The 11,238-nt window shown below is 46.9% G+C and overlaps 1 protein-coding gene across 2 annotated transcripts in view; it reads right to left on the minus strand.

Moving 5' to 3' along the window:
- The window catches only part of CALCOCO1 (calcium binding and coiled-coil domain 1), a 30,155-nt gene extending 19,940 nt beyond the window's left edge, over positions 1–10,215 (minus strand). The window contains exons 1-2 of one of the 2 annotated variants that reach the window (XM_055003802.1): positions 10,187–10,215; positions 883–1,037 (exon numbers count right to left, since the gene is read on the minus strand). In XM_055003802.1, coding sequence (XP_054859777.1) covers positions 883–1,023 — 141 coding nt within the window. In that variant the 5' untranslated portion in view covers positions 1,024–1,037; positions 10,187–10,215. Of the gene's footprint in view, positions 1–882; positions 1,038–6,669; positions 6,710–10,186 lie in introns of those variants that run through there. The other variant, XM_055003801.1, reaches the window with a different exon arrangement.
- Positions 10,216–11,238: the final 1,023 nt, after the last annotated feature.

Below are 11,238 nucleotides of genomic sequence, written 5' to 3' on the forward strand. Positions count from 1 at the left end.
CTCAAGGCAGATTACACAGTGTGAGATTAGTCCAGTCAATATCAAGGACATTTCCATAAACAACGCCATAGGGCAAATAAATACAAGTTTACAAAGACATAGTATTAGCAAGAATCCTGTACAGAGTTGGAGAAATGCTGAAACAGAACAGAAGCAATTCTAGGGCTGACATTAGACTGCATGAAGCACAAGCAGCTCATAGGAACACGTATTTAAGACAACAGATCCTCTCCAACATTCTGGGGGACCACAAATGGTTCACTGTGCTGGACCTCAAAGATGCATTCTTTAACGTCCCCCTGGATCAGGGTTCAAGAGACCGGTTTAGTTTTGAGTGGATCCCACAATGGGAGTTAAGTCACATTTGAGGTGAACTGTCCTTCCCCAGGGATTCATGGACTCGCCGACCCTATTCGGAAATTGCCTAGCAAGAGCACTGCGAGATTGGAAAGGGGTAGAGTGGGTGACCTTGCTCCAGTACATGGATGATCTATTGTCATTAACTCATTAGTGAAGCATCTCAGAAGCCTCTCCCTAAAATAGAAAAGCTTTTTTGAATAGTTCAGTTTTGCATCATTTGTGGAAAGCTAGGAGAGTGGGGGCTCTCCTGACCTCCACAGGCAGGCCATTCAACAGGATAGGGGCCACCACAGAGAAAGCCCGTGTATGGGCTGCTATTGATTTCACCATGTGCAGGGTGGCACCTACAGGAGATCCTGTTCAGATGAACATAGCTTCTTCCCTGCTATACACTGTCAGATTTGAAGGTGATAAAATGTTGGTGGAGAAAAGCAAAGGAGCTTTGGATAGCATGCAAAACCAAAACAGGCCCAAAGTTCAGATTTGCACCCCCGCCAGAGACTTTCTCTCCAGATGCCATACCTTGAAGATGCCAATCCAGTCTCTTGCTGAAGGTTTCATGCCTGGGGGAAGGTTGTAGTGACATTCCACCTTGGTGTGGGGCACATAGTTTGGAGCCACATTTAGGAAAGCCACGCTAGAATGGGTCTTCACTTCCTCCATCTTGGTGACTTGCGCTGCAAGGAAATTAGGGAAAGCAGAGAGTCAAGGAAGGGCTGAGATGATTCCTGGAAACTGCAGCTCTGGGGACATGGGCTTTCCAGTACAAAAGGTAATTGTGGTTGCCAAGAGAAGTCTCTTGATGGACAAACACACTTCTGGAAGTGACATCATTGTGCAGGGGGTCAAAGGTCGGCTGGGAGAGTTCCTGAACTCACCAAGGGCTGGATTGGGCCCTGCGAGGCATGATTGTCCCCCCAATGGGTCCACTGTGGGTGCAGGAGAACATGGCTTGGCTTGGGGCATGCGGCTTGGCTTGGCTCGCGCCGCAGGACCCAAGCTGAGCCAAACCGCATCGTGCGCCCTGAGCTGCGCAACCCAAGCCAAGCCACACCGTGCACCCCGAGCCAAGCTGCGCTGCACAACCTGAGCTGAGCCATGGCACGCGGCTTGGCTCAGCTCGGGGCGCATGGTGCAGCGTGGCTCAGGGCATGTGGTGCAGCTTAGTTCAGCTCGGGGTGCACAACGCGGGTGCGCGGTGCAGCTTGGGGGGGGACGCCTTGGGTGAGCGTGCCCCCTGCCACCCAGGTAATAGTAACCCTAGGCAGGGGCTTCCCCCCTGCCAGCAGAGTGCCATCTACACAGATGATACCATTTAAATGTCTGCTCATCTTAATTTTTGCCAAAACCTGCTTTAGAAAAATATATAATGGTGCCAAGAGTTTCAAGATGTGGAATTCTGTACTCGGTGTCAGGTTATGAACGTGTTCATTGCAACTGCAGATTGCTTAGGCCATATAATCTGCTGCGGCAACAGGAAAGAAAGATCCAAAATGCATGTCATCAAAACAGACTTGGGCAAATCAATAAAAATCTGCTGATTTGGCATCGAGGTGCTTGATCTTGCTTGATCTACATACTTTGCTCTGATATCCCCCCCCTTTTTTTTTGCAAAGCTAGAAGGAATTTATTTATTTATTTATTTATTATTTTCAATTTCTATTCCGCCCTCCCTGCCCAGGCAGACTCAGGGCGAATTACATCCAATAAAAAAAAACATTCATAATAAATTTATACTTTAAAAACAGTTAAAACCAAACGATAAACAACAGTACAGTATAAATGTTTAAAAATTCAGAAGATTGTAGCAATCGACTAATAGCCATCTGCCACGACTGTCACTTAAAAACTGGATGGTGGATACTTCTAATAGGGAGGGATGTGATATTCCTTTCCCCTCCTCTATTTAGGCTGGTGGAGGCCCAGTCTGGCCTCAACCATACGCCTGACGGCACATCTCTATCTTACAAGCCTCGCGAAAGGATAATAAATCTTGCCGGGCCCTGGTCTCATTAGACAGAGAGTTCCACCAGGCTGCAGCCATCTACTAGTTAAATAAATGGATAAAGTATGACCCTGGGAACAGCCAACCCAGTGGACAATGCAGGAGAAGCAAGATGATCATGAATTAAAGCTTCGGTAAAAGTTGAGATGCAAGCAGTTAAACCAAAAGAATCGCCGATGGATTTTAAGGAAGGAAGGGGCATAAGGTGGCGCCATGGGAGAGGCAGTGTTGTATACTGGTTAGAGTGCTGAATTATGGAGATCTGGGTTCGAAGACTTCCCCCAGTTCCTTGGGCCAGTCATGCTTCCCCAATGTAACAGAATCCTCACGAGGCTAAAATGGGAGAGCGGAGAATCACATATGACAACTTGAGCTTCATGGAGAAAGGCTGGGTTAAAAAGAAACCTGATAACACCCTCGGAGGGAGTAGGGTTGCCAGCTCCAAGTTGGAAAATTCCTGGAGATCTGGGGGGTGAAACCTGGAGAAAGGGGGGTAAGGGGAGGGAAAGGACCTCGGCATGGCATAATCCCATAGAACCCACCACCCCAAAGTAGCCATTTTCTCCAGGTGAACTGATCTCTATGGCCTAGAAACCAGTTGTAATTCCGGGAGATCTCCAGCCACTACCTGGAGGCTGGCAACCCTAGGAGGGAGTTCCCAGAAGCAATCTTCCCCCCTCCTCACTCCAAAGGAATGACAACACTTCCAACAACACACAATTCTGGTACGTGAGAGGGAGGGGGGGGGGAGAACTGCCACACCCAGACAGGTTTCTCTCTTCAGCGTTATAATTATCTGTTATAATTCTCCGTAACTATTTAATGTTGCACCTTCAATGTACAAGAAGCCGTGTCATCCGCATGTCTTAGTTTCACAACACTGCTGAGAGGGGAGAACAGGCCGAGAGTGAGGCATGCCAGACGCCGGCCTGCAAGTTTCGTGGCTGAAGAGGCCAAGAGTTCGGGTCTCCCACATCATGCCCGAAGAGCATTGGTGCAGTTCACTGCCAAGTTCTGGAAACGGGAAGGGCCTTGGCAATAAGGAAACTGGGTTTCACATTTTGCTAGAGCTCCTATAAATAGCTCAGGTCAGTGAGATACTATCTGGCTCAGGGGTCTGCTCTGCAACTGTTTACAACTAGAGAGCCAAACAACATCAGCAAGAGATAAACAAAGAGCTGGTATAAAAAAGCTCACTTGCGTAGCTGAAGCCATACAACTTAATTTCACTGATAATTGACATCTTGATTAATAATCCCGGAAGTGGCACATGCAAGTTCTTCTCGAAAGTGACAAATATAAACAGGCACACCCTGTGCAATTGTTTTACTGCAGTGGCATAAATCTACGCATGGATCACACGTGGATTACCGGCAACTGTTTGCCTTTGTCGTTTTCTGTTCTGCAAAGCGTTTCTAAGAAGCCCTTTGTGTGTGTAAAGTGTTGCCAAGTTGCAAGCAAGTTATGATGACCCCCATATGGTTTTCAAGGCAAGAGATCTTCAGAGGTGGTTTGCCATTGCCTGCCTCCGCATAGTGAGCCTGGACATCCTTGGTGGACTGGAAATTCCTGTTTAGCTTCCAAGTTTGAGCTAGCCTGGACCATAATACTCTTTGCCTGTGAATCCCTTCAAATACTGGCTAACCCTAACCCACCATAGGAGCCCCGTGGCGCAGAGTGGTAAGCTGCAGTACTGAAGCCCAAGCTCTGCTCATGACCTGAGTTCGATCCCGGCAGAAGCTGGGTTCAGATAGCCAGCTCAAGGTTGACTCAGAGTGGAACCACAAGTGACAAAAGGCACAGGTTGGACACTTGTCAGCTTCCCTCAAGTTTTGATGGGAAATGTAGGTGTCCTGGTCTTGCAGCTTGGCTCTCTGACTGCTGTCCAATGGACTTTTCAACTGTCACTTGTCCAGCAATCCGCCAAGCTGCCTACATTTCCCATCAACACTTGAGGGAAGAGGACAAGTGTCCAACCTGTGCCTTTTGTCATTTGTGGTTCCACTCTGAGTCTTCCATCCTTCTGAGGTCAGTAAAATGAGTGCCCAGTTTCCTGGGGGTAAAGTGTAGATGACTGAGGAAGGTAATGGCAAACCACCCCGTAAAAAGTCTGCCAAGAAAACGTTATGGTGTGACGTCCCCCCATGGGTCAGTAATGACTCAGTGCTTGCACAGGGGACTACCTTTATCTACCTTTACCTACTGGTTATTCCAGCATCCCACCCACCCTGCCAATATACCTTAACTTAAAATTTTCATTTTGTTTTTTAAAGAACCATATTTGGTTCCATACTGAGCCATATTTGGCTCTAGGGTCCTAGGCTGCAGACCCCTGATCTAGCTAGCATGCTCCATACTGAATTTCCAGGACTTTTCACCCCTTGCCCATTTTCATCTTGAAGACTAAAGAATGCTGCTGTGGAATCAGCAAGCAGGGGAAAAAAAATCAAGTCAGGTGAGATTAGAACTAGTAGCTTGCCATACAACCTCCATTTACACATTAGAAAGTGAGAATGTTTTCAAGGTCTGTACATTTCAGCAAGTCATTTCATTTTCAAACTGCATTCCTACCATTCTTCAGATGCTTTGTAAGAATTCCTCAATGAAGCAAGCTTCCCCCCCGCCCCAAGACAGCTTGCTCACCTCTACTGAACTTCCCTTGCAATTTACTTATTTATTTTAAATTGTATACTGCACCTTCCTAAACATGACGTGGAGCCACTGGTTGCTGGGTGCTTTCTGTGACACACTTTCAGCCTGCACAGGAAAAGAACCAGGGCAGTCCACCCATAACCTTTCTAGGAGACACGCATTCTCAGCAGGGTTCAGTGGCAGACAAATTTGCAGAAAGGCTGAAAATCAAGTGCTTAATCTACAGGAAGTAAGTGAGCGAGGTTTCTCTTTTTGTGTGTTTTCGCTCACCAGACAGCATCCTTAAGATGCTATCCAGACCACAGCACAAGAAGAGTACATTCTCTCGCAAGGCTGCCGAACTGAAGCCTGGGTTCATAGCAGCCTAAAGTTAGACAAGTGAAAAATGAAAGATTACTTGCTGTCGACAAGGAAAGGTACGAAGGAGCGTAGCTTGTAGGCTGTTAAGTTACAGGGAAAGGAAGGAGCTACCTACACTGGAACTTAGCTGGGATAAAACAGAAAGACAGTGGCACCTTCAAGACTAACATTTGTGAGTCAGAGCTCACTTCTTCAGAGGCTATGGAAAGGAAATCATTACGGCAGAGGGACTCATTTGGAGGAATTTTTATATGGAAAATCACCCAGCACTTTAACACAAACACATGGCCACAGGATGCAGAACAAGTAACAAGACGCTTGGCTGTGAAACACCAAAAGCAACTAGTGTGAACTCGAACAATGCCGCCCTATCCAGTAACCATACTTTTACACATCTAAATGCCCAGTCTAGGAATGAATACACCTTAGGGCCAAGCTACACATGACGAAAGACACTTGCCTGGCAAGTGGATTGAGTGGAGGGCAAGTGAACAGGGAGAAATACACTTGCCATTCAAGTGTCATTTGTCACTTGTAGCTTGGCCCTCAGACTTAACGCAACATAGAGCCAAGCTACAAATGACGAATGACACTTGAATTGCAAGTGGATTGAGTGGAGGGCAAGTGAACAGGGAGAAATACACTTGCCGTTCAAGTGTCATTCGTCACTTGTAGCTTGGCCCACAGTCCCTATTGCAACAATGAAGAACCTATTCCAGAGGAGCTCTTTTGCTGAAGTATTTGTTAAAAGCAAGAGGCACCTCGTTCTCATCACGGCAGAAGATAACTTTTAAAAAGTATTTATTTACTTAGTTAATAGATATTCTGCCTTTACTGCATGGAACTTGGTGGTATGGTACACTGGGGTCCCTTTGCCTCTCCATCCAGGCCCTAAGTAGACCCAGAGCTATTTAGCTACCAAAACAATTGTTCCATCGCATGCCCAGGGCTATGAAATCTCTGAGACCCCAAATTCTGCACAGCACCATTTGATAACGGGACCAGTTAGCATGAGAGCGAGTGTGGCACAATGAGCCGATGACTGAGAGCCAAGCTACAAGTGGCGCCTGACACAGGTTGGACACTTGTCAGCTTCCCTCAAGTTTTGATGGGAAATGTAGGCATCTTGGTCTTGCAGATGTAATGGAGAGCCAAGCTGTAAAACCAGGACGCCTACATTTCCCATCAAAACTTGAGGGAAGCTGACAAGTGTCCAACCTGTGTAAGGCATCACTTGTAGCTTGGCTCTCATTTACAATTACGAAGCAGGACATTTCTGGTTTGAAGCTCACCTCTTCTGTGAAATGGCCAAATGGCTTCATGCGAAGTATGCTGCTGTCAGCTTCGCTCCTGCAATATGGGTGGTTAACAAGCTGGTGGTCCATTTGTGAAAGAACATTCAGTCAGGGAAAGAGAGGCTAGCTGTGTGCTGCCTGAGCAGGTTTAAGCATTTCTGTGAAAAATATTTAGTCAAGAAAGCAGGCAAGCAGTGCGCAGCCTGAGTAAATTTAAGCCGTTCTGAGAGAAATATTGGGTGAGGAAAAGAGAGGCCAGATGTGTGCTGCCTTAGCAAGTTTAAGTATTACTGAGAGAAATATAACGTGTGTGGAAACCTGATCTGAGTATGTTTGTGAAAGAACATTGTCAGGGGAAAGCAGGCAAACTGTGTGTGAAGCCTTAGAAGAGATCTGTGTGAATGAGTTTAAGTGAAGTATTTTTAAGAACTGAGAAATACTCTTATGAAACCAATACGCTTCTGGAAAAAATAAAAGTTTACTTTGTTTTTGTTATATCCCAGCGTGGCTGTCATTGCTATATCCCATTTCTATCCTCAGGGCCACATAGAACCATGAAGGAGCCTGACGCTTGGGCACATTACTAAAGGGAAAAATTTAAATAAAGTATCTTGGAATATATTTTATGATTCTCTAGGCTGATTTCCTTCCAACCCCTTTTAGTGATGCTTGACTCCTCTACCTTCCAAGCTCCAGGAGTACGCTCAGTCCTCATTGCAGCAAGATTTTTGGGAGTTTATCCCCTTTTTCTCACAACACTCATCTGACTTTTTTTTGGCTTTGGGAGAATTAATTTACATTTTTTCCTCCCTATCAAGGAAATCCGCTGGGTGACTTTGGGCCAGTTACACGCTCTCAGCATAACCTACCTCACAGGATTGTTGTGAGTGTAAAATGGAAAGAAGAACCATGTAAGCCCTTTTGGGTTCCCACTGGGAACAAAGGTGGGGTATAAAAGACGTAAATAAATAAATCCCCACAATACGCATAGACCATATTTGTGGTTGGCTTGATTTTACTGCTTTGGGAACCAACCAGTTTGCTATTATATAGTAACGGGCAGCACGCCCAAAAGTAAATTAGAGGAAAGGAAAACAATTTGGAAATTCAAAATCTCCCCTATCTCCAAATCTTTTCTACTCTCAGGGACTCTAGGAGGCTGATTTCTTCTCTCCCCGCCCTTCTTTCCCTCCTCTCAGCTGTTTTTGGCATTTCGTCTATACTGGAGAGTTTCCAGTCCTTACATGGTTGAGTGCCCACTCACCCATTTTGTGACTTAATTTACAAAGTCATGTTTTTCTGCATACTTTGGAAGTCCTCTGAATATGCAGAGATCGCTGAATGGATCCGTTTCATAGCTTTTAGCATCCATACAGGGGCCAACCATTTTATGAACAGATGTTGTGATAATACTGTCCTACTTTACAGGGTTGTCGTTCAGATGGAAGCATGATAATGTAAGTGAAGTGTTTTAAGCATTTGAAAGCCCTAAAAAAATGTGAAGAACTATTACTAATAATTATATCAGAGTGTTAGCCACTGCCTCAGAAGGGTTTAAAAACCTATAGCCTATTACTAAAGATCAAATAGTTTTAGGTAGTATTGTGTAGTGGTTAGAGGGCCATACTAGGAACTGGGAGACACAAGTTCAACTTCCCCTCTGCTAGGAGGGAGTTGGGCCATTTACTCTCTGTCTCACAGAGTGGTGGTTGTAGGGTTGCCAGCCTCCAGGTAGTGGCTGGAGATCTCCCAGAATTACAACTGGTCTCCAGGCCACAGAGATTAGTTCACCTGGAGAAAATGGCTACTTTTGAGGGTGGACTCTATGGAATTATGCCATGCCAAGGTCCTTTCCCTCCCCAAACTGTACTTTCTCCAGGTTTCTCCAGGTTTCACACCCCCAGATCTCCAGGAATTTCCCAACTTGGAGCTGGCAACCCTAGGTGGTTGTGAGGATAAAACGAAAAAGGGGAGAACAACATTGTAAGCCGCTTTGGGTGCCCACTGAAGAGAAAAGCAAGGTGCATATAAATTAAAAAAAAACATAAAAGCAGAATGGAACCTCCATATTCTGGGGCAGTACCGTGCTGAGTAGCAAATGCTGGTGGAAAGAGAACAAGGGGGCTGTGACTTCCATGCTGTGCAACAGGTATCTGGCTGGCGCCAAATCAATGCATTGGTATAGTCAATTATTGAGGGTGGATTAAGGATCAAAGCTGAAGGTCAGACAGTGTTCCTGGGCAAGCAGCAGGCCCCTTGGCCCCAGGGAGAAGGGAGCACTGCAGATCTCCCCGCTGAATATCCGTGACCCCTTAAAAGTCAACTTTTTATTATTAGTTTTCTCTGCAGTCCTTACAGCCCCATTATGAAACCTTACACAACGAGGCTTGTGCTAGATAGCTGCTAATCTCCCCGACATCGCCAAGCCAAGCCGCTTATCCCAAAATGCCCTGTGACCTAGGCAGAGCCAAGCTGCATGTTACAACGAAACTCTGGCTGCTCTCAACAGCCTGGGCCAAATTGTATTCCCCCTGGAGCATTTGGGGGAAAACGCCGGGCTGCACTTCCCAAATGGAGCGCCAGTCAAGACATCCAGAAAAAGCCCAGGCGTGCCCTTGCGAGACAGGGCAAAACAAACCAGCAATCAGATCTAAGCAACAGAGGCATGAGATAGATTAAGGCAAAGACTGTGGGCATCTCCGTGGCCTGGTACAAGCCTTGCGCAAGGGACTCATCTCCTGGTTTACGAGGAAACTGTGAGCAAGTTTTTAGGAAAAACTAAGTGTCTCCCTTAAAAGCATTCCCACCCCCCCTCCCCTTCTTGGCGTCCGGGTTTGGACTCAGTAGCTGGAAGCCAAAACAGACACTGGAAACTTGTTTTCAAGATGCCAGAACCTCGATAAACACAAGTTCAATCTCCCCCAGACTATAAATCTTATTGTTAGTCATATACTTTTGGAATGCCCCAGGTCAGAAGCAGACATGGTAGGGCAGGTTAAGAAAGCGCAGGCAGGAAGAGAAAGAGAAAGAATGGTTGAGGTCTCCAAACTACTTTGGAAGTTTGTGTGTGCATAGTAGTGGCGGGAGGGCCGGGGGGGGGGTAACAAGATCACCCAACTCCAGAGATAGGAAGAGCTGATTCTTTTAAAGGGCAGTGGAAAGCTTTCCTTAACCATCTGCTTGCTGTTTTTTTTTCTGAAACTGGACTGCCAGCTCAGAGCTGAAGGCCTGCTTTCCTTTCTCTCTCTTCCTAAGGCAGGGAACCAATGCGACCTGCCAAACCTCTGATGGAGGGAGCTAGGAAATCACCCCCTCCCAGGGACCCTTTGCTCACAGCCCTGGAAAGGAAGTGTAGGTGATTCAATCCAGAAGACAGAAAAAGGGTTCCTCCCGCAATGCACCCCAAATCCTCTCCTTCCCTCCCCATCCAAGCAACAGCAAAGAAAGGAGAGGAGAAGAAAGAAGAGCGTCAAGTGTCCCTTTAACCCTCCCCAGTACAGAAAACGTCTCTTACCCAGAGAGCAACCAGCTGTTCCACTAACCTTTTTTTTGCATCAACAATAACAGCCTCCAAGCCAGCTGAGGGAGGCGGGGTCAGGCCAGGGAGCGAGCGCTGCTGGGAATTGTAGTTCTTGCGCCCTGCCTCCCAGGCGCAGAGGGGCAGTGGAGAGACTGCATCTCCCAAAGAGCCGCATGAGCCGGGGAGGCAGCCGGCGATTCTGGGTCGAGTAGTTTCCAGGCATGAGAGCTGCAGGGGGAGACGGCGCCCGGGAGACTCCAAGTCCCAAGGAGCAGCGTTGGGGGGTGGAATTCGTTAAATGGCAGGAGCTATACATTGCAATCCACTGCAGAGCGGCTCCAGTCGAAACCCATTGATGGCAACGGGCTTAGACTGGCGCAACGCTGTTTAGGATTGCAGGGTAAATAATTCAGAGGGGGTTCAGGTTTCGGAGGTGGGGAATCCAATACTTTCTGTCGCTAGGGCCTCGGCCTTGCGTGGGGTGCTGCGAAGATAATAGAAGCCATCTGCAAGCAGAGTCTCAAATGCAAACTGCACAGAAGGACGGAGGAAACACGGTGAGGCCGAAGAGACCCAAATAACTCAGCGGTGCAAACCTGGAAAGAATGCAGGTCACTTGCAGAAAACGCGAAAGCACAGCTGTCAGGAATAGGATACACAAGCTACAAGTGGCGAATGACACTTGAACGGCAAGTGTATTTCTCCCTGTTCACTTGCCCTCCACTCAATCCACTTGCCGGTCAAGTGTCATTCGTCATGTGTAGCTTGGCCCTCATACAGCATTTATAGGTCACCCAAGGACTGAGTAGGTGGTGGCGAATTTACAAACACCTAGAGAGAAAAACACACGTGCCTCCGCACAGGAAAATAGATGCGCAATCTCAAATGCGTGCTGAAAAAGTGCACGCACAGAATACAAACAGGAAGGAAGTGACGTTTTAGGATACATTCTTACAAAGGCTAATCTTGCACCGTGCAAGTGTAAATATCACCAAGAACTACCACTGAGAATGCAAGTCCAAAATAGAAAAGAGTCCAGTAGCACC

The sequence above is a fragment of the Eublepharis macularius genome, chromosome 19 (genome assembly GCF_028583425.1).
Source record: "Eublepharis macularius isolate TG4126 chromosome 19, MPM_Emac_v1.0, whole genome shotgun sequence".
NCBI classification, from domain to species: Eukaryota; Metazoa; Chordata; class Lepidosauria; order Squamata; family Eublepharidae; genus Eublepharis; species Eublepharis macularius.